Source organism: Corythoichthys intestinalis, chromosome 13, assembly GCF_030265065.1.
Source record: "Corythoichthys intestinalis isolate RoL2023-P3 chromosome 13, ASM3026506v1, whole genome shotgun sequence".
Taxonomy (NCBI): domain Eukaryota; kingdom Metazoa; phylum Chordata; class Actinopteri; order Syngnathiformes; family Syngnathidae; genus Corythoichthys; species Corythoichthys intestinalis.
The window spans coordinates 19,950,958-19,973,992 of NC_080407.1; the positions used below are offsets into that span (position 1 = coordinate 19,950,958).

General features: G+C 40.8%; 1 protein-coding gene and 1 long non-coding RNA gene across 5 annotated transcripts in view; one reads left to right on the plus strand and one right to left on the minus strand.

The window, feature by feature from the left end:
* The window catches only part of LOC130927841 (uncharacterized), a 238,216-nt gene that overhangs the window by 12,092 nt on the left and 203,089 nt on the right, over nt 1–23,035 (plus strand). For all 4 annotated transcript variants that reach the window (XR_009066531.1, XR_009066529.1, XM_057853923.1 and 1 more), the window contains exons 6-28: nt 8,005–8,480; nt 8,553–8,767; nt 8,866–9,000; nt 9,167–9,265; nt 9,339–9,376; nt 9,442–9,524; nt 9,594–9,634; nt 13,379–13,525; nt 13,614–13,742; nt 13,820–13,858; nt 13,926–14,051; nt 14,114–14,237; nt 14,316–14,480; nt 14,561–14,757; nt 14,836–14,973; nt 15,041–15,079; nt 15,153–15,293; nt 15,379–15,470; nt 22,092–22,130; nt 22,199–22,488; nt 22,558–22,592; nt 22,666–22,812; nt 22,891–23,019. Coding sequence is in view for 2 of the 4 variants with exons in the window: in XM_057853923.1 (XP_057709906.1) it covers nt 8,005–8,480; nt 8,553–8,767; nt 8,866–9,000; nt 9,167–9,265; nt 9,339–9,376; nt 9,442–9,524; nt 9,594–9,634; nt 13,379–13,525; nt 13,614–13,742; nt 13,820–13,858; nt 13,926–14,051; nt 14,114–14,237; nt 14,316–14,480; nt 14,561–14,757; nt 14,836–14,973; nt 15,041–15,079; nt 15,153–15,293; nt 15,379–15,470; nt 22,092–22,130; nt 22,199–22,488; nt 22,558–22,592; nt 22,666–22,812; nt 22,891–23,019 (3,064 nt within the window). In the remaining 2 variants the exon portion in view is untranslated. The remainder of the gene's footprint in view (nt 1–8,004; nt 8,481–8,552; nt 8,768–8,865; nt 9,001–9,166; nt 9,266–9,338; nt 9,377–9,441; nt 9,525–9,593; nt 9,635–13,378; nt 13,526–13,613; nt 13,743–13,819; nt 13,859–13,925; nt 14,052–14,113; nt 14,238–14,315; nt 14,481–14,560; nt 14,758–14,835; nt 14,974–15,040; nt 15,080–15,152; nt 15,294–15,378; nt 15,471–22,091; nt 22,131–22,198; nt 22,489–22,557; nt 22,593–22,665; nt 22,813–22,890; nt 23,020–23,035) is intronic.
* On the minus strand, nt 10,863–12,924 carry LOC130927877 (uncharacterized). The gene is made up of 3 exons (XR_009066534.1): nt 12,806–12,924; nt 12,495–12,611; nt 10,863–12,257 (listed from the first exon to the last, which is right to left on the minus strand). It is a non-coding gene; the product is annotated as an uncharacterized LOC130927877 (long non-coding RNA).

Consider the following 23,035-nt stretch of genomic DNA (forward strand, 5'->3'; position numbering starts at 1 on the left):
GTGTCCAGCTAACATGGTAGGATGTGTCTGAGAACTTGTCTTTACATGATCAAACTTAAGTAAATATTCCTTTCTATAAAGAAAGTTTGTAGTGTTTACTTTGGAATCGCCGCATTCCCTGCCATTTTTAACGTTGCGCGCATGAGCAAAACCGCAAGGTAGCAAATTTTGATGGGTTGCAAAATTTGTCAGAACACCCGGCCGAGATCGACATTCTACGGCCCTACTGTCGACCCAGTTCATGGATGCACACACCATGCTTATATTTTGCTATCATTTACATCTTCATTTCAATGGTAAGCGTCACCTTTTCTTTTTTTTCCTCCACCTGCACTAAACTTAAACTGCACTAAAATAAAAAATAGCCTAAACCAACCGGAGCACTGACGTGGCCGGTATATGTTGAACAATAGGATATAATGGGAACAAATTGGCTCCGGCGCTATTTTTTGCCGGACCCAGAACGAAAATGCACTTTTTGCGTAGTTGGTATCAAGGAAGCCGAACTTTTAACAGCATGTCAGCCGCACGCGCGCACCCACGTGCACGCGAGGCGATAAATCGCAGCGGAAAAATTACCGACTTCATTTTTATTTACCGTGCGATAAATGGAATTATCGCATATTGCCACAGGCTTAATGTCAAATACTGGGATTATTTTAATATATAGGTGGCTTGCATTTTGTGGCTGACATGCTCCTTGTCCCATCGGCTGACGTCCGGCGGCTTGTCGCACATCCCCCCCCGCTGGGAGAGCACTATACTCGGCTTATTCCCCTCTTCATGTGCCCGGTGTTCTGTCAAATTTTCCGACCAATCATAAATTGCAACTATGTGTTAAAAATAGCAGCAAATACAGCTATGACAAAGTAAACACTACAAACTTTCTTTAAATAAAGGACTACTTACATTTGATCATGGATGTGCATCTAAAAAGCTCTCCTCATACACATTAGCTGCACATGTTAGCTGCACAACAACTGCAGCCGCCCCCCTCCACTGAGTCTCTCGCTGTTTACGACTTTGCCCTGTAGTAAAGCATTATTTTGCCATATTCGTGTTGAGCAGCTACACACTCCTCAGACGTCGGCCGGTTTGTTCAGCGGTCATTGTCCAGTTACTTCCCCGGTGAGCTCTCCTGTCCGTACTAGCAGGGGAACGAGCTGTAAATTGCTCTAAGCCGGCAGTTTGCCAATCAATGATGACAATCGACAACCCAGTTGTCAAGTGAAATAAATCGGGCTAGTTATGTGTGATTTTCCGCTTCGAAGACTTTGAAACATCACTCAGTTCGGGTTAGCTGTTGGCTAGCTGTTGGCTAGCTGTCACGCCTCTTGATTTGTTTATTCTCCGAAGCCCGATTTAGGTGGCATAAAAAATCGTTTGGGAGGTGCGACAGTAAAGTCGACAGTTTTGACCATTATGGAGTAATTTTGCCATATCGTCTTGAATAAATGCATTTTTATTATTTCGATTCCATGTAGCACAAGACTGTTATTTGTCATGACCATGTCATTTATTTAGCTTTTGGGGGAAAATACTTGGATAAAAAGAATATCCTGTAAAAATATTGGAGTAGAAAGACTGAAACAATGACATTTTGCGGCTCTCTTTGTCACGTTTTGTTCTGAATAATTCCCCCTCAATGGGCTCCATACTAAATCAGATGAAATCGTGACTCCGCTGACGTCATCCACCTGTTGGGGACGCTAGAGCCCTATAATGGTAGGTGTGGCTAACCGGCAGATTAAAAGACTAATTTCTCGTCATCTGCGCTTTGCTAAATTGTTGTATATAGTCGAATCGTCTCAAAATATGGTTCTAATTCACATATTAATCTTATTTAAGACTTTTTTCCTCCTGTCGCACACACTTTAATTTGGGCCTGCGCGATATGTCATTTGAACATAACCATCGCAGGATGTACAATTTTTGTTTTTGTTTTTTTGAACTCGTAAACTTTTGTTTTGCTTCATAAAAGCAGCAAGTGTTCAGCGACATGGGCGCCTGTATTCCTTTTATATACAGCAATCTTTATCTTTTACAGATGAACCCCCTTAGCCTGGAGTAAATAGTATTACAGGTAGTTCGTTGGTTACGAACGAGTTCCCTTCCTGCGGTGGGGATGTAACCCGAATTTCCGCGTAAATGGGAATTAACCCTTTATGTCCCTATACATCTCAAAATAACTGCATAAAGTCCAAAGGTATTGTAATTTGTTGAATGATGAAAGATACAATACCCTCTGGTGGCAGTGTTGGGTCTGGCTTGACTCTCCTTGTGTTGACTGAGGAGCAGAGTCAGCAGACTCGTCTGAGTTGGCTAGACAAGGACAGCTGTGCTCTGGTTTGGCCCACATCAGGCTGTAAGTTGTTTCAGCTAATATATGGTTTTGTATGCATTTTTATTTAAGTTTAGAGCTACAGTTTGTGGAGTTATGTGTTAGCGATTTGCTACAAAAATTGTAAATACGTTAGCATTCGTAGCATTTAAGCTAGCGGACTTTTGCTGGTCAAATCAGGCTAATTTAATCAACAAAATTTACATATTGATCAGATTAGATGAATGTTTGAGCACCATTTTTTTTGTGTCAAGTGTTTTGTTGCTAAAATGTATGTCGTTTTGAACATAAGTGTACATACAGTGGGGCAAATAAGTATTTAAATAAACCACCAATTGTCCAAGTTCTCCTACTTGAAAGGATTAGAGAGACCTGCAATTGTCAACATGGGTAAACCTCAACCATGACAGACAGAATGTGGAGAAAAAAAACAGAAAATCACATTGTTTGATTTTTAAAGAATTTATTTTCAAATTAGAGTGGAAAATAAGAATTTGGTCACCTCCAAAAAAGCAAGATTTCTGGCTGTCAAAGAGGTCTAACTTCTTCAAACGAGGTTAACGAGGCTCCACTCATTACCTGTATTAATGGCACCTGTTTTAACTCATAACCGGTTTAAAAGACTGTTTTTATACCTCAGTCAGTCACACTCCAAACTCCACTATGGCCAAGACCAAAGAGCTGTCGAAGGACACCAGAGACAAAATTGTAGACCTACACCAGGCTGGGGAGACTGAATCTGCAATGAGTAAAACGCTTGGTATAAAGAAATCAACTGTGGGAGCAATTGTTAGAAAATGGAAGACATACAAGACCACTGATAATCTCCCTCGATCTGGGGCTCCATGTAAGATCTCACCCCGTGGCGTCAAAATGATAACAAGAATGATGAGCAAAAATCCCAGAACCACACAGGGGGACCTAGTGAATGACCTACAGAGAGCTGGGACCACAGTAACAAAGGCTACTATCAGTAACACAATGCGCTGCCAGGGACTCAAATCCTGCACTGCCAGACGTGTCCCCCTGCTGAAGAAAGTACACGTCCAGGCCCGTCTGCGGTTCACTAGAGAGCATTTGGATGATCCAGAAGAGGACTGGGAGTATGTGGTATGGTCAGATGAAACCAAAATAGAACTTTTTGGTAGAAACACAGGTTCTCATGTTTGGAGGGGAAAGAATACTGAATTGCATCCAAAGAACACCATACCCACGATGAAGCATGGGGGTGGAAACATCATTCTTTGAGGCTGTTTTTTCTGCAAAGGGACCAGGACGACTGATCTGTGTAAATGAAAGAATGAATGGGGCCATGTATCGAGAGATTTTGAGTGAAAATCTCCTTCCATCAGCAAGGGCATTGAAGATGAGACGTGGCTGGGTCTTTCAGCATGACAATGAGCCCAAACACACAGCCAGGGCAACAAAAAATTGGCTTCGTAAGAAGCATTTCAAGGTCCTGGAGTGGCCTAGCCAGTCTCCAGATCTCAACCCTAACCCTGAAAATCTGTGGACTGAGTTGAAAGTCCGTGTTGCCAAACGACAGCCCCAAAACATCACTGCTCTAGAGGAGATCTGAATGGAAGAATGGGCCAAAATACCAGCAACCGTGTGTGAAAAGTTTGTGAAGAGTTACAGAAAACGTTAAGCCTCCGTTATTGCCAACAAAGAGTACATAACAAAGTATTGAGATGACCTTTTGGTATTGACCAAATACTTATTTTCCACCATTATTTGCAAATTCTTTAAAAATCAAACAATGAGACTTTCTGGGTTTTTTTCCACATTGTCTCTCATGGTTGAGGTTTACCCATCTTGACAATTACAGGCCTCTCTAATATTTTCAAGTGGGAGAACTTGCAAAATCAGTGGTTGACTAAATACTTTTTTGCCCCACTGTATATGTGTTACAGCTTTATAAATTGTCAAAAGTTTAGGAAGTAAAAAGCTTCAAAAACCACCTTTGCCTTGTTTGCTGTTAGTCAAGCTGAACAACCTCACGTTTATTGAGGACAGAACACGTCATATCAACAAAATAATGCAGGGATTCCCCCACATACAAGAGATGGTGGCGCACCGCCACACCAAAATAAAAGCGGCCACACCTTGCAAATTAGATTTTTTTTTTTATTATTTAAAAAAAAAAAAAAAAATTAAGGCTGTTCCAAACTAGCGGCAGCCGAGTGTAAAGAGTTCAGCGGCAACCTATTTATTGTGTATTGTAATGTCCGAATAAGCACCGCCCTCTTAAGAGACGATTGGACTGTGGAGCTGTGACAACGAGGGGCAGGCGTACTTATTATATCCGAGCTATCAGGCTGTTTCGGCTGACGAAACTTTGATAAATGCGCTTTTTTCAAGTTTTGCGAGCTCTGGGACACTCGAAAAAATGACTCTCATACCGCTCCTCGCTAAGTTAATGGTACCTCGATGTGCGTTTGTGTGGAAATGTAGTTCGCGAACAACAACAACAAAAACGATTCACTTACTCACCAAAACTAGTGAAACCCTTTACACTGCCATTAGATTTCCCCCCCACTGCTTGAAATGGGTCCATTGACAGGACTCTTATTGTTGCGGTAATGTAATACGTATTAGGGCCATATAAAAGGACAAAGGAGGACTATGACGGAGGTCTGCAACCCGCAGCTCCAGAGCCACGTGCGGCTCTTTAGCGCTGTCCTACTGCTTCCCTGGAGCTTTTTCAAAGATTTTTGAAAATGGAAAAAGATGGGGGAAGGAAATATATTTTTTTGTTTTAAGACGGTTTCTGTAGAACGACAAACATGACATAAACATTCTTTCAATTCATTAATATTGTATTGAAGTTAAACTTGAGGTGGCATTGTACAACAGAGTAGTCATGTCATACTCTGTAGGATCCACTGCAGGGAAAATAAACATTTGATCATGAAGGCTACTTATGTGTTTGTAGCCAACGTAGTCATTTTGATAGTAGGCTAATATAGCTAAAATCGATACATACAGCCAGTGTTGCTTTCATTATAAGGCTTATACAAGGCTTTTAATTTTTTTGCGTTTCCAGACATCTGTATCATTATGTTTTTTTTTGGTCAAATATGGCTCTTTCAACATTTCAGGTTGCCAACCCCTGGGTCACTACGAGATGCAAGTCGTATTATTGAAAGCTACAACATTAGCCTGGCTAATGAAATATTTCAAATACAGTATATCTTCGTTATGGTTCTTCTTGGGGGAAAAAAACATAAACAATTTTTTTGCTTCGGCACGACATGGTGAATTTTGTCCGACTCCGATGCAGCCCACCACCACCACCACCACAGTTTAAAAAAATACCAGGGAAAACCTGTAATGTCAAAAATTTATTGTGAGGTACAATAAGGTGGTGTTTACGCTACCAAAAAAAATGCCTGGATACCAAATGGCGGATGAGAATCCGGCATTGTAAAGTCGAAATCACGTAAGTCGGGTACGTCGTAACCCCAAGACTACCTGTATATGAATACAATTAGGGGTGTGCCATCTTAGGCACCCCACGATTCGATTCGATTACGATTCAGGGTGCTATGATCCGATTATTAAACGATGATCGCGGTATTGACTGTGATCGCGGTTATCGCGATTCTCGATGCATCGTACGGTACTATTTAATACAGTAGCCAACAGAGGCGTGCGAAATTTCCGATTCTTAGATTATTCACGATTCGGCCGTGGAAGATTCGAGAACAATTCACAAACATCTAAATTCCGATTATAAAATTATACATGGTAAAGCGGAAATAAAACATAGTCAGCGCGGTCTTCAGGACGCAATGAGGAACGGACCGAGAGTAAATATTATGTTCAACTCACGCCGCTAGATAAAAAAAATAAACAATAATACCTGACTGCGGCCGTCAGCCGCTACAAACAGCGCCCAGTTGCTAGTTGCTACAAACATACGGCAACATATGGCTATGGTAGGTATCACATTATCTAGAACTAGATGTGAAATGACAGACGACGGCCGTGTTGGATCATATACCTAGAACTAGATGCGAAATGAGACTTTCCCGCGCTAGAAAACAGGCGCCATCTTAAAGCAGTAGACTTCTCTAGAAGGCTCTATTGTAGCGAACTTAATTACTTTTTATTTTTTTTTAAAAATTATAATAATAATCGGCAAAATCTTGACTTGAATCTATCTTTAAATGATGAAACTGTTTTAAAACTTTCACGTCGAAAGTAGACAGAAGGGAAATTATGGAATAAGGGGTGCAATTATAACAACTTTAACGGTTGATTCACAACATTAAATTGATTGAATGTAGTTTAAAGCTGCCGATACAGAATGGGGACTTGAGTATTTTGCCGATACAGAATGGGGACTTGAGTATTTTATTTACCGTTTTTAACGGTTAACTTCATACTGAAATAGTAGTTTGTTTTGCCTGAGAGGATTTTTGAAAAATTTTGGAACTAGTGTACAAATAATTAAAAGCGAGGGGGGGGGTTGTGGTGCATCAAGTAATCGATTTATAATTGAATCGGAGCCTCTGAATCGTAATCGAATCGTTAGGTACCCAAAGATTCCAACCTCTAGTTGCCAAACAAATTTATGTCCATTATTTATTTAAAATATCCTAATGATTCATCAGGAACGATGGAAACATGCCCATACAACAAAAAGCTGCCCTTAAGCTGCTTTTTTCTTTATTTAATGTTTCCAAGAATGTGCAAAAACATTAACCATTTCAAAGGAAGTACTTATCTCTCTCAGCAATAAAATAAAATGTACACAGGTGGAATGAATTCCACATTTTCTGGAAACAAAGTACTGTATCTTTAGAAATAAGACATCTTTTTACCAATATACTTTGTTTTCACAGAATTCTGTAATATTCCGCGTGTTTGTAGTGTTACCGCTGTACTTAATCGTGGTTTTACATGTTCTGCATATGAAATACGCGTTAGCGAATTAGCTTAGCGCTCGGCGCTGACTATTAACATCTCAAAAACAACAACAATAAAGGCTGAACAGTACAAGAGGGTTCGTGTACTCACCTCTTTTAGATGCACACGGGTCTAAACAACACACTCAGGACGTTTTTCAGTTGAAATGCCTTAAAACTACTGCTGGACATCTAAATGACAAGGAGCAACAAACTCTTTCTCTTCCACTCTTGCTCTAAAAAAATAACTTGCGCACAAAAGCGCAACCACCGGGTTGCTCTTCTGTCCCTGCCTCTTTCATATGCAAATTTATTTTCCAGTCTTTTAAAAAGGAGTAAATCTCTCTCTCAGTAACCAACAGCGTCCATCATTACGTGCGTGTGCCTGTTAACGGTGCCCGGCGGCAGACGTGTCTTGAATTTTGTTCTGCTACAAGCGGCTGCCATAAAGTTATGAAGGAAAAACATAGTTTTTGAACCTTTATGAATCGTAATCGAATCATCTCGTGTCGAATCACGATACATGGAATAATCGATTTTTTGGCACTCCTCTAAATACAATGTGGTCATTGTGAGTCAAGCACTATTCCCCAACCAGACCTATTCAAGTCATCTGGTGAAAATTCTTCTAGCAATATATATCACAATATATATCACAAATTCCCCAAAATTCGCAGTGTCTTTTTATTTTGGTTTTTTTCCAGTATCTTTGAGCCCTACTTTGAAATTGTCATTCTGCTAATTTTCCAGGTCTCGTTCTAACTCCTCAAGATCCAGGTCTCGTTCGTATTCCTCGAATTCATCCAAGTATCGTCGTTCGCGCTCGAGAAGCTATGAGAGGCGCCGCTTGCGGCTAAGCCCGGCAGGGCACTCGTCTTCAAGAAGGAGCAATGAAAACCAGTCCTTTGCGCAGAGGAGGTCCTCATCACCGAGGCGCCACGAAAACTGGTCCCTCCCACAGAGGAGATCCTCGTCACCGAACCGCCATGAAAACTGGTCCTTCACACAGAGGAGGTCCTCGTCACCGAGCCACCACAAAAACTGGTCCTTCACACAGAGGAGGTCCTCATCACCGAGCTGCCTTGAAAATCGCTGGTCACCCAAGAGAAGCTGCGAGAGATGGTCACCTGCAAAGAGGAGCCATGACGCGGTCGCTACGCCGCAGACCAGCCAAGAGTTGTCGACCAAAGAAGACAGATTTGCAGAAAAACCTACGAGAACATCAGGTGAGACGAGACTGTTCAGGCGAGAAGTAACAAAGTATATGAATTAAATTCACCGCTTTATGTTCTATCCAGTTGTCCAGTCTATGCCAAAGCAGATTGGTTGGGAGGCTATGTTCAAAACTCTGGCCCCTGCCTTGCTGGCAGAACTAGCCAAGATTAATTCAACATCTTCCAAAGAAAGACCTGCTGAAACATCCACAGCCGCCTTCTCTTCCTCTATAGCCAACAAAAAGCCAGTGGTTGGCAAAACGTCTAACCAGCAGAAATTGGCCTCAGCAAAAACCAAGGTTTGGTGCAAGGGTTGGCAAAAATTTAGGTCGTTTTTTTGGATTTCCTTCAAAGTCATATTGTGCTCTTCTCCGCCTGCTCTTCTCCGCCTTTGCAGTCAGTCAAAACCTCAGGCCCAACCATTGTGACACTGAAAGGAGTCCTCAGTTCTATCACTTATGAAGACATAGTGACTGCTGTTGAGGTGTACGGAAAAATCAAATCCATCGTCCTGTTTCCGCAAAAATCACAGGTAGATGTCTTCACCACACACTGGAAACCATCTATCTACAAGAAGGATGCATACCATGCTCAGTGCTACGTTGACTTGGGCAGCATCAACTTTGTCACTGTCTGTGTGTGTGTGGGTGTGTGTGTGTCAACATGGTCACTGTCTGTGTGTGTGTGTTTTTTCCCAGGCAATTGTGTGTTTTGAGAGAAAGGCAGACGCAGACAAAATGCGGAAGGAATGCAACATCAAAATTAAAGGTTTCCTTGTCTCTGTTCGTGAACAAAAAGTGGGCATTTTGATCGCATATTTGTGTGGTTTTCTCTATAGAGAAATTTAAAATGGTTTGTATCCTTCTATAGGAGTGTGTCCCCAGTGTACACAAGCACAATCCTCGGAGGTAAGTAACACATTGCTGCTATTGTGACTGTTTATAATTTGGAAACTGTCTGTACCCCCTCAAAGGTACGACGTACCTCTGAACAATTCTGATATGACACTCACCATTGGGGAGAGGATGTGTGAATTTCTGCTTCCGGACCAAATTGGCAAGTCTCAACATATTGTCAATATGTGTTGGGCATTGATACTAAAATCTCAATTCGATTCTGTTTCAGCGGTACTCGGACAAGAACTCACCAGCCTACATACAGAAAAAGTAAGCTGTCACCTGACTCTTTGACATTTGATAAGCTGACAAGCAAGCATATGGAGGACCAAAGCAGCCAAAATTAAAAATAAAAATAAATCAATCAATAAAAGGAAAAATAAAAACCAATATAAATACAAAAATAAGAAATAGGGTACAAAAATTAAATATAAATACAAAAATAAATATGGAAATAAATAGCTAATTAAATAAAAGTAGAAATAAAAATGGATATATATACAAAAATAAGAAATTACATTAAAAATAGAAGAATAAATACAAAAATAAATGTGGAAAAAAATGCAAAAATAAATATATTAATTGAAATAAATGTCAAACCATAAATAAAAGTGCTTTGCCTTATATTTACTTATTTAATTGTCAGCACGAACGTGCAAGTGGAAATACTATTCAAATGAGGGGGCGGGCCTACATGTGTTGAGCTATTCACCCATTGGTGGATCGACACCCTGGTGCAGCGATCCTCTCGATCGACTTTGTCTGCTGGCCTGCCTAGCTGCTTGTTGCTAGCTTCGTAAAATAATGGGAGTCGACGAGAAGGTCGGCGCCCAAGCCGCTACGGGAACGGGAAGCTGGCAATCGTTTGGATGAGGACAAGGTACGTATTAAATTGGTAAATTGGTGTGTTTTTTTTTAACTTTTTATTTAATTTGGTTTTTTTTAAAAAAACGTTTTACTTAAATCCAGTTGAGGTATGTTGAATCCATATCATTTTTAATAAGCTAACACCTCGCATTGGGTCTCAGGAAGGGGAGGCAAGGCGGGACATGGATAAATTTGCTAACAATATTAAACTCACAAGGAATAGTTTAGCGTTAGTGCAAATTAGTGAAGCAAAATGTACACATTCAAGTTCATGTTTACGCTCTTAAGGGCTCAGGTAGACTGCACCGGCTGGTGTCTCGTCTTCCGTAGCTTTTTTTTTTTTTTTTTTTTAAATACCATTTTGCCTTGTGTTGTCATCTATTTTCTTCTAGATACTTACGTGTTTTTTTGCCCTAAAGCTCCCCGAAGACAATTTACATTTCATTTTTTTTTTTTTTTTTAAATTTATATATATATAAAAAAATAAAAACAATTTACATTTCAGGGGATGCTGATGGTGAGCAGCTGGCCAGTTTTAGGGGAGAAAGTTACTGACCTTAAGTGGCTCATGTTGGTGTCCAGCGGACAGGTTTTTTTTTTTTTTTGCATTGATGAACGAGTTAGTTGTGCTGGAAGTCCTTTTTTGTAGATCAATTGCCTGTTTATTATTTGTATTGTATTACACTGGTCATCAATAAAATGTTACTTTGTAGAAAACAATCATTTATTATTTCTGCACATTGGTGCACTGTCACATCAACCACAACAAACATGCTGTGCTGTCATTTCAAACAAGTCAAAATATCTGATGCAGGATGGATAGTCTCGCTGTAGACATTCAATAAATTAGAAAATTTTGACATCTGCTTTATTTCTTCAATTTCTTCTTGTTGCAGCTGCACTTCAGGGACTGACACCTACATGGGGGGGATGACCATGTGGACCATCACATAAAACTCCAAATATTTAATGTAAAGGTGAACCAACAAGTCCTGAAACATAACTAAACATGCACACATCCTATATGGCAAATTTATTGATTAGCTTAACCTGTATGTGCCTAGACTGTGAAAGTGTTTATATAATTTTATTAAGAAGGGGGGAAAATGGTTGAGGACAATGGACAAGACTGCAAAATGGAAGGGGTGACACTCAGTTGTTATTTTAGGTCGTTTTACACATAACCTTATAGTGGAAGTTCTGAATTTTTGACATTAGACTTAACCCGTTTAGTCGTGCATTTTTTTCTGCTGGGCAAAAAAAAAAAAAAATCCAAGCTCATTTTTACTCAAGTCCCAGAACAAAGTGTAAGTTTTTGGTTGGGGGATATTTCATGCTTTTATTGGTTATTTTTAATGTTATGTGTGAGAGACATGCACTTAACATGATCCTTTTTGAAGTTGCACTTGTTAAACCATTTTCAAAGAGCCAACAAGCAAAGAGGGCATGCCAAACCTCATGATTTGATTTCAATGGGTGAAATTTCATCCAATCATCTCCCAGAATTGTCAGCTAAAACTATACTAACATTTCTGCAATAACAGAAGATGTGTTGGAAGGCCCAAAAAATGTTTAATTTTTTTTTGTTTTTTTTGAGACATTAAACTTTAGGGTTTCTTTTTTTTTTTTGCAAGCCATAAACATCAACATTTAACTCATTGGCTGCCATTGACAGCGCTTGACACCCAATCCATTTTGATTGGGAGAGGCTGGCAGCGAAAGCACTCCCAATCAAAATTGATTCCTAGCGCGTAATAAAAAATAAAAGCATGAAATATTTAAACTTAATTTAAAATTATCTAGATTATATACGGGTTTACCTTTCCAAAATGGGTGAAAAAAATATGGTCTTAATTTATTTTTGTACTTCCTTCCTAGTTCCCTAACATAGAGCCTTAATTTATGAGTTTATGGTTGACTGTTGGGGGCTGGCACAGAATATCTTCTACGCCGAACAGTTTGTAGTTGTAGTGTGCGGACAATTCCCGGTGGATCCAGACGTCGCATGGACTCTTGCACACGAAGTCTTCCATGAAAAAACAGGAAAACAAGTTGCAATTTAAAAAGTTGCATTGCATAAAAGCTGAAAGAGTAATTTCTAGTGTTTAAACAGGACTTGAATTCACAAAATGGTTTAACCCTCATGGCAAAATCATGATTCGGCTTGTTTGTTATTTTTTAAACAAATATTTCCTCTTGACACTTCATTTGAATGAGGTGAAAACTACAGTCCAAGTCAAATTAGTTAATGACATTCACTTACTTTGAACCTTTGTCCTTGCATCATTTTGAACCCAGAATTTTGAGGAGATCCTGGGATCTCTGTAATCATCCAGCATCCAACGTTGCGATGTCAGTGGAATTATTCAGGTCAGAAACTCTTAAAAACAACGTTACATGGTGAGCAGCAATATCGTTTGCTTTCATGAGAACTTAGTTGTAACTTCTGCTAAGCTACACTGGAGCAGTTACAAATAGCTTTGATACCCGTGGTAGTCAGATATATAGAGTACAGCATGCCATACGAATAACCAAGTTTTCATTTTAAAAAATGCCACTAACATACAAACTCACCTTATACCATGCTCTGACATTCAACGGTGGATATTCTGTCACTTCATACCATGTAGGTCGGCTAAATCGCTAACTGTAAAGCCACGTCTTTGGTGGCAGGCATGGCTAATGGATTTCAGAATGTCGATCAACCAATAAGCGAATAGTTCAACCCATTACACCTGTAGGAACGCCTCCTCATTTGAATAGTATTTCCACTTGCACGGTCGTGCTGACAATTAAATAAGTAAATATAAGGCAAAGCGCTTTTATTTATTGATTGACATTTATTTCAGTAAATATATTTATTTTTTTATTTATTTCCACATTTATTTTTGTATTTATTCTTACATTTTTAATGTCATTTCTTATTTTTGTATATATATTCATTTTTATTTATACTTTTATTTAAGTTGCTATTTATTTCCATATATTTTTTTGTATTTATTTTTAATTTTTGTATCTTATTTTTTATTTTGTATTTATAGTTGTTTATATTTTGCCTTTTATTGATTTATTTTTAATTACTTTTATTTTTAATTTTGGCAGCTTTGGTCCTCCGTACAAGCAGTCGTCATGATTTTGTCTTTGCAGTTTTCAGAAAGTCCTAGGCAGCTGGTCATCTCCAACCTGCCCGTTGATCAGCACAGCTATTGCGTGCAAGACATTATCCAGTTATTCGAGCCGTTTGGCTTTGATTCTTCGGCTGACAAGATCTACGTTCTTCCTCAATCAAGGATGGTAGGGATTTCAAATCCAGATAAGAAAGGTATCTTTCAAAATGCCTTCTGAGAAGTTGTCATGTCTAATTTTACAACTTTGGTCTCAGGCATTTATTGAGCTGATGGAAATAGAGGGAGTGGTTGCTGCTATGAATGCCTGTAAAACTAACACACCAACTCTCAAAGACCAGAAGTTGGGAGTGCGTGTCCTGAAAGGCAACATCCCCATGTTGACGGTAAAGATTCCATGCAAAATCACTTAGTATGGGCGACTTAATTTGATTTAGATATTAATCTGATGTTTATATTCCAGAGACTCTTCTATCCGTGGGTGATGAATTGGGCGAATTTTGTAAGTAAATCTGTAATTCATGTAATGATCGTGTGTTTGACGTTTTGAACTTTGACCGGACCGTTAGCCAGTGGAGAAGGGGTGCCCCAGAACTATCTCCATTAAAGGCATCACACTGAGTGAGACGGCGAGTCTCCGTGAAGCTTTGCGGAAGATTGGCGGTGTCAAAAATTTTCTGCCGCTCCACAACAAGGTAAATTGTTGAGTAGGAATGCTACTTTTAGAAGTCATTGACATTCAACTTGTTTGTTGCAGGTCTTTGTAGAATTTGAGTCGATCTATGCCACTGACTTCTTAGGAGTTTGGTACAACCTTCACAAACAATGTCCTGCCTATCAAATATACAGGCTTCACGACCCTCGAACCTATTCATTCAAACGTAAGTTCTCAGGAGAGACAGCCTCCATCAAAATGTAAAATGAAGATTAAAGCTGGGAATACTTAATTCTCTCTACAGGACAAATGTTTCCTAAAGAAGCCATGCCTGATTCCGCATTTGCCAGGGCAACTGTTGAGAACTGTATATTTGGCATTCCTGGATGTACCTGGGGCCCATTTTACCTGACAATGAATACAAAACCCTATCTGTTCTTAACCGTTTCCCCATGGTTCATAATCCCGGGTGAGAGCCGTGATCCCGCTGTCCCAGTTGCCCGTGAAATGTCGGGAGTGAGCAACACCAGCCTGGTCTGTTTTTTGCAGAGTTCCTGACCATCAAAAACGAAGACGACATCCAAGAGGCCAGGCGGCTTGATGCATCACCAACAATCATGCTGACCAAATTGCCTGTAAAGTCTTTCAAACATGAAGATGTAGCCAAGTTTGCTTGGCCATATTTTTCTCAGAGGGACCTCCGGTCTCTGTACTACAATGTCGTAGTACTGCCGCTTCAGAGGAGGGTGAGGACACTGCAGAGTTGCACAGTGTTTGGACAGCGAGTACCCATCGCACCTTTCTCTCCTGGCCTTTCTCTGCAGGCCTTTGTTTATTTTAGTGATTGGGATGCTTGCTGCCGCTTCGTCCGATGCCACTTGCAAGTTCGTGCCTTTAAGGTGAAAGGCTGCCAGCTTGCGCTGCACTTTGTCCTCCAGCCCATGTGTGCCCAAAGCACTGAGGTATGCAATCGGGCAAAGTTACCTATATATGGCGTCAATGATCATTTGGTTTGTCCTCTGTTCACAGGAGAACATGTACAAGTCATTGATGCAGCTAAGCAACTCTGTGAGTTTGTAGCATGTATTCTATAGGAGGTAGTGTGTAGGTACAAATTCTGCTTTACGTTTGTGGCTTTCAGCGCATTGGTGAGGTGGAGACTCTGGCTGAGCGCCTACTTTGTGTAAGCATCGATTCATACCAAAAAGGACATATTAGAGATCTTCTACATTTGATCTCCAGCCATGGCAACGTCGTCAACTTCCTCCCATTGGCCAACCGGGTAGAAGAACGGAAATTTCTCTGATTGCAAATCCAGACTTACTAGGGTAGTTGTCACTGTTTTAATGATTATCTTGCCACTGTAGATATGCATCGAGATGGCTGACTCCGTGGGAGTTGCGCGCGTGCTGGAGGAATCCAAACATTTTCCCACCATTTTCCCAGTTGACCAGCCACGGTGGGTTTCCATCTCTTTTAATGTGATCATTTGTATACAGTGCTACCTCTACTTACAAAATTAATAACTGGTTCTGGAAGTAGTCTCCTAACCTCAAATTTCCACGAATAGAGACGCGTTTTCCATGTAAATGCCCTTATCCATTCCAAGCACGACTGAAACGCCACATTAATGTTTTTCATTGGGGTAAAACCGGAATAAAACAATAGCTAAACACATTTGGATCATTCCGCATACTTAATCTAAGCGTTAATTAAGAGCGTATGTTTGGTCTCAACATTGGTTGGGACGATGTAACAGGATAACCTGCATGTACACTTTTTGCTGGGGACGGGACGCGGGGCTGATTAATAGGAGGCTTATCTCCGTCAAAGCTGACTGAGTGGAAACACAGACAAAGAGCTTTTTACGTTAAGAATTCTTGTAAATAAATGCGTAATTCCGTCAATACTTTAAAGATATGGACGTAAAACAGCCCCTATTCTTGGTTAAATGCAAAAAAAAAAAAAGAAAAATGGGCAGTGAGCACTTATTTTAAGTAAATATATGCTGCTTGTCTTTAAGTCGCTGTGGCGCCGCCTTACCACATCAAAAAGCTTTTTACATTGAAATTCTTGTGAATAAATGCTTAGATCCCTGAAATCTTTATAGATATGGATGTAAAACTGTCTTGATTCTTTGTTTAAAGAGCAAAGAACCGTGCAGTTAGCATTTACAGTGGAGAGAACAAGTATTTGATACACTGCGGATTTTGCTGGTTCTCCCACTTGCAAAGCATGTAGAGGTCTGTAATTTGTATCATAAGTTCTCTTCAACTGTGAGGGACGGAATCTAATACAAAAATCCAGAAAATCACGTTGTATGATTTTTAAATAATAAATTTGCATTTAATTGCATGAAATAAGTATTTGATACATCACAAAAATCGAACTTAATATTTGGTACAGAAACCTTTGTTTGCTATTACAGATACCAAACGTTTCCTGTAGTCCTTGACAAGGTTTGCACACACTGCAGCAGAGATTTTGGCCCACTCCTCCATGCAGATCTTCTCCAGAGCCTTCAGGTTTCGGGGCTCCTGCCGAGCAACACGGACTTTCAGCTCCCTCCATAGATTTTCTATCGGGTTCAGATCTGGTGACTGGCTAGACCACTCCAGGACCTTAAGATGCTTCTTACGGAGCCACTCTTTAGTTGCCTTGGCTGTGTGCTTTGGGTCGTTGTCATGCTGGAAGTCCCAGCCACGACCCATCTTCAGGGCTCTAACTGAAGGAAGGAGGTTGTCAGCAAAGATCTGGCGATACATAGCCCCATCCATCCTCCCCTCAATACGGTGCAGTCGTCCTGTGCCCTTGGCAGAGAAGCAGGCCCAAAAAATGATGTTTCCTCCTCCATGTTTCACGGTTGGGATGGTGTTCTTGGAGTTGTACTCATCCTTCTTTTTCCTCCTAACACGACAAGCCGAGTTTAGACCAAAAAGTTTGAATTTTGGTCTCATCCGACCACATGACCTTCTCCCATTGTTCCTCTGGATCGTCCAGATGGTCAGTGGCAAACTTCAGACGTGTCTGGACATGCACTGGCTTCAGCAGCGGGATCTTGCTTGCGCTATAGGATTTTAATCCATGACGGCGTAATGTGTTTCCCATGGTTTTCTTTGAGACTGTGGCTCCAGCTCTCTTCAGGTCATTGACCAGGTCCTGCCATGTAGTTCTGGGCTGATCTTGCATGGAGCCCCAGAATGAGGCAGATTGACCGTCAACTTGAACTTCTTCCATTTTCTAATAATCGCTCCAACAGTTGTTACCTTCTCACCAAGCTGCTTGCTTATTTTCCTGTAGCCCATCCCAGCCTTGTGCAGGTCTTATTTTATCCCTGATGTCCTTACACAGCTCTTTGGTCTTGGCCATTCTGGAGAGGTTGGAGTTTGTTTGTTTGAGCATGTGAACAGCATGTGTCCTCATACACAACAGTACACTGTAGCGTGAAGAGGACGTCTTCTACCGTACACGTCACAGCGCCCTCCTCCTCAATGCGAGACCGAAGCCGGAAGTCACTCATTTTCCTGGCGCGGGATTCAAAAAACTAAATAAATATAGCGATCGCTTCCACACACATCCAAGCGGTCCATATCATTCAGGAGCATAAAATACCGCGTGTATTATGAAATAAACATGCTTTTTCGTGTCACAAGCACTTTAAATCCTTGAATTCTTTATAGATACGGACATAAAGCAGTCTCGATTCTTGATTAAGAGCGAGAAAAAAAAACGTACAGTTGGCATTTTACGTAAATATTGCGAACTATGATGCCAATGCCATAGCAGCTAATTTCTCCCATTGATTTTTTTCACAACGTTTCAAAATACATGCATGGTACGAAAAATCTAATAATTACCTTGAATCCTCAAATAAATTACTCTTGAGACAATCCTTCCTGTTTATACGCGGTACAGCTTTCGCACTTTTATCCTAAATCCGGCGTTGAATCGCTGCATGTGTCGCTGGGACCGACTGCGAATAACTGAAGCGGATTGTGGGATGGCCCCCAGCTTGAAGGCGTTGCGCAGTGGTCGGCCGTATTGACCTGTCAATACAATTATCTCTGTGTTCTTGTTTTGTTTTTTCTTTCCCCCCTGTGTTGTGTTGTTCTTGTTTTTGACATGTCCTGCACCTTTTTCTAGAAGGTGCAGGACAGATATGGTGACGTTGCCGTACATGAGGGGAGTCACGGGACATAGCCAAAGGGTCATCAAAAAATACAACATAAACACACCGATCAAACCACTCACAACACTGCTCCAGATATTGGTCCATCAAAAGGACAAAATCCACCTAGAAAACAAATGCAACTCACTATATGAAATTCCATGCAAATCATGCAATAAATCATACATCGGGGAGACAGGGAGGAGGAGAAAAAAAAAACGGAACACAAGTAGGAATGTGAAAAGGAGACAACAATGAGGCAAACAAGGGCAATAAAAGAACAATCACAACAACAACATCACAAATCTGCTATCACGGATCACTGCAAAAGTGAAAACCACCTCACGGACTGGGAAAAGGCCAGAGTCATCCGCACCGAAGAAAATAAACATCAGCGCTGGATCAGTGAGGCCATTGAGATCAGCAAGCGGGGCCCGAGGACCATCTACACGGATGAGGTGGCGTACATGCTCTCTACGATCTGGAACAGCATCCTGGAAGAGTGAATGGGCAGCAGAGGGCGTGAATCACCTGTCATTCTGACAGGTGAGTCACGCCTTCATCCATCAGCTGATAAAGACGTGTCACACCAACACCAGTGACCCTCTGACGAAGGCAGAAGTGTTCGCCGACACATGTCAGGTAAATAAATCACCTACTATTGCATGGGATAAAAGAAGTTTTGACGAATCTACAGTGGGGCAAATAAGTATTTAGTCAACCACTAATTGTGCATGTTCTCCCACTTGAAAATATAAGAGAGGCCTGTAACTGTCAACATAGGTAAACCTCAACCATGAGAGACAGAATGTGGGGAAAAAAATCACGTTTGATTTTTAAAGAATTTATATGCAAATCATGGTGGAAAATAAGTATTTGGTCAATACCAAAAGTTCATCTCAATACTTTATGTTCCCCTTTGTTTTGCCTGGCACCACCAGACTATTCTCCCTGTATTTTTTAACCACTGTGAAAATAGTCTGGGACCCAACCCATTAACGGCCTCTCGAGCAAGCACAAAATCAACCGTCCAATCAGATTTGTTTATTTGCGTGACGTGTTCTCAACGAGTAACGTCACTTTTGCGCGCCGAAATTCGTCTCTACAAACAGTGTTGTCAGTAACGCGTTACTAACTGTAATCTGATTACTTTCTTCAGTAACGAGTAATCTAACGCGTTCATTTTTCCAAGCCAGTAATCTGATTAAAGTTAGTTTCCCTAGTGCCTGTGCGTTACTATTTTGTTTTTGCCTCATAATGTATGTAGAATGAAGAATACTGTAGTCATGTACGAAGAGCATTTCTCATCGGGGGGAAACTGGTCACGATTGTTACGATGCTGTTTGAGGCTGTCTGCCACGGCGGTCAACAACATAGCATTCTGATGAGGCAGCAATGCTAACAGTGAAAGGCAGGATATATACCGCAAATGTATGCCTTTGCTCACTGGAAATACAGCCATTACTTCACATTTCTGTCCAGTAAAGATGACAAAAATATCTCCGTGCGTTGCAAACTTTGCGCTGGCTGTAAAAAACTGTCGGCTGCTAAAAACTCTACATTCAATTCAACAAGGAAACACTTGGAATTACAGGACAACGCGGAATTACAGGACAAAGCGACAAAACTCGAAACAAAGTTTGTAACCAGCCTGAAAAGTTCAATTACATGCGATGACATTTTTTTGTTGTCATTTTTATGTTGAGGCAGCAAAAGGAGAAAAATTGGTAAAAGTAACTGACAAGTTACTTTTAAAGTAACATAGTTACTTTGATAATAAAGTAATAGGTGAAGTAACTAGATTGCTTTTTTGCAGTGTAATCAGTAATCAGTAATTTACTTTTTTAAGTAATCTGTGACAACACTGTCTACAACAACACAGATGGCGAACGGGAGAGCCGAGAATATGTTCCAATCCGCGGTAAAATCAGTTTTAAATGACCAAAAACACATCGACACAAGTCATTGACAACAGTCAACATGGCTCGCGTTAGCCACGTTGAATAAACTTCTCCATTCTCCGCTCACGCTAGTTACTTGTCCCTTGAACAACGTCACGTCTGCCCGTAGCTGATTGGTCCACTCTGCTGTCTGTTTGCCGTGGCTAGCTCTGCCCTGGGAATTTGATCCGCCGGACGGTTGCCAGACTCATTCGCTGCAACAGCGCTGAGTCTGGTATGCCAGGCAACCCTTTGTTGGCAATAATGAGGGAGAATATCAATGGTCTTGTATGTCTTCCATTTTCTAATAATTGCTCCCACAGTTGATTTCTTTCTGTCGTGTTGCCTAACGACAGCACCAAAACATCACTGCTCTAGAGGAGATCTGCATGGAGGAATGGGCCAAAATACCAGCAACAGTGTGTGAAAAGCTTTTGAAGAGTGACAGAAAATGTTTGGCCTCAGTTATTGTCAACAAAGGGTACATAACAAAGTACAGTGGTACCTCTACATACGAAGTTAATCCGTTCCAGGACCTTGTTTGTAAGTCGAAATGGTCGTATGTCGAGCAGGATTTTCCCATAGGAATACATTATAATTCCATTAATTCGTTCCACAGCCCAAAAACCTGCACTAAATCCTTAAAAAATACTGCTGGTACTATTACAAATGGCAATTACATATAGCAAAACAAATAAATGATAAATAAAAATCGGATTAATAATATAATAATAATAATAATTCCTGTAATAGTGTAACGAAACGGGTTCTAATAAGGCGGACGTTTTTTTCTGTACCTGAAGGCACCGCGGGGCTGACGTGACAAAGAGGGAGGGGCGCGGGTGAGAGTTTACTTTCGCTTTCAATGCTTTCTTGAGAACATCGTCAATTGCGGCAGACAGCAGGCGTTTCGTGTTGAATAAGTTGTGAAAGAAATGATGAAAACGTGGCGAAGCTGGCGATTTCTCTGGAGATGTTACCACAATAAGAATTGTCAGCTTAACTTATAAAGACTGGCGAACGATGGTCGAAGGAGGACTGTGGAGATGTATTGTTGAGCCATTTCACCCCACGCTCATATTTTTCTGTCATTTGCATCTTCATTTAGAAGGTAAGCGTCAACTTTTTCCTTGTTTCACCACCTGTACCAACCTTTTCTGAAACCTGTGTTGATTTGTGACACAAGAAAATCCGCCGTGCATTCGTCTGCGGTGCTGCCATTGTCGTCGTATTTCGAGCATGTCGTCGGATGTAGAAACAAATGGCGAGTCGAATTTTACGTCGGATGTCGAAAAGTTCGTGTGTCGAAGCGATCGTATGTAGAGGTACCACTGTATTGAGATGAACTTTTGGTTTTGACTAAATAATGTTTTTCCACCATGATTTGCAAATGAATTCTTTAAAAATCAAACAATGTGATTTTCTCGGGGTTTTTTCCACATTCTGTCACTCATGGTTGAGGTTTACTTATGTTGACAATTACAGGCTTCTCTAATATTTTCAAGTGGGAGAACTTGCACAATTAGTGGTTGACTAAATACTTATTTGCCCCACTGTATAGGACCTCAACCCACTATTAAAAAGGACAACACCGTCACGCCTGTGCACCCAAATTGAAATTTCATCAACGATAGGCCAGTGGAAGAGCAGTTCCTGAAGCATGATGAGAAAGATTATGACCAATAGGGCAGCAGAATGTTATGGCCCAACATTTAATAGCAGAACGCGGGAAAAACATATTTACATTTTACAGTACTGTATAATATTTTGTTTCTTGTAACCTGAAATTTCTTTCTTAAGAAGAGGCAATATTTTCCCGTTGAGGCGTGTCGTAGCCTAAAGTTTTAAACCTAATCTTTTTGTGCTTGTTCTAGTACAGCAATTTAATGGTTTGAGAGACGTTTGTAAGTAGAGGTACCACTGTATTTAGTCAAAAGACAATGTAATATTCACCAACTTACTTTCACTGTAGTTCCAGTGAAGCAAGTTCTTGGAAGGTGATGTTTGAGAGGTAAGGATTTACGATAACTTTGTACCATCAAATCATGACAGAATAACAGCCGTTTCGTTTGGTTTCAGCATTGATAGCCTGAAGTTGCGCCTTCAGGATCCAACTGTGTTTGCATTGAATCACAATGGGAACCGTGAGTACTGGAGCATGGAGGCCAGCTCAACCGCTGCACCTACTGCAGCGCCATCAATTGACTCTGAACAACCCAAAAAGAAGCACATGTCAGAATCACAGGAGGTAGTGATGGTGACTGTAAAGGACTGTAAGAAAACAAAATGTTGTCCATCTCTGCATGATTCTGATGCGGCGCTCACCGTATGGAAAAGGATGTGGAAATTTCTGCGTCCACAAAGGATTGGCAAGTCTCAATATGTTGTCAACATATGCTACTCATGGATATTAAAATCTCAATTCTGATCTGTTGCAGCGGAACTCAGACACACCGACCTCCATAACGAAATGGTAAGCTCGTACCAGACATTTTGACTTTCAGTAAGTTGACAACCAGTCAGTCATCATTATTTTGTCCTTGCAGTGGGCGGGAAAGCAGAGGCAGCTGTTAATCTCCAAACTTCCCGTTGATCAGCACAGCTACTGCGTGGAAGACATTATAGAGTTAGTCAAGTGGTTTGACTTTGATTCCTCAGTTGATATGATCTACGTTCTTCCTGAATCAAGGATGGTATGGACCTCAGATCTAGACATGAAAAGTGCCTTTTGAAATGCCTCTGAGTTCAAGTTCTGAAAACCTTTGTCTCAGGCACTTGTTGAGGTGACGAGACATAAGGGAGTGTTTGCTGCCTTTAATCCCTGCAAACCCGAAATGGTCCCTCTCAAAGATCAGGGGTTGGAAGTGCGTGTACTAAAAGAAAAAGTCCCAATGTGGCCGGTAAACAGTCATAACA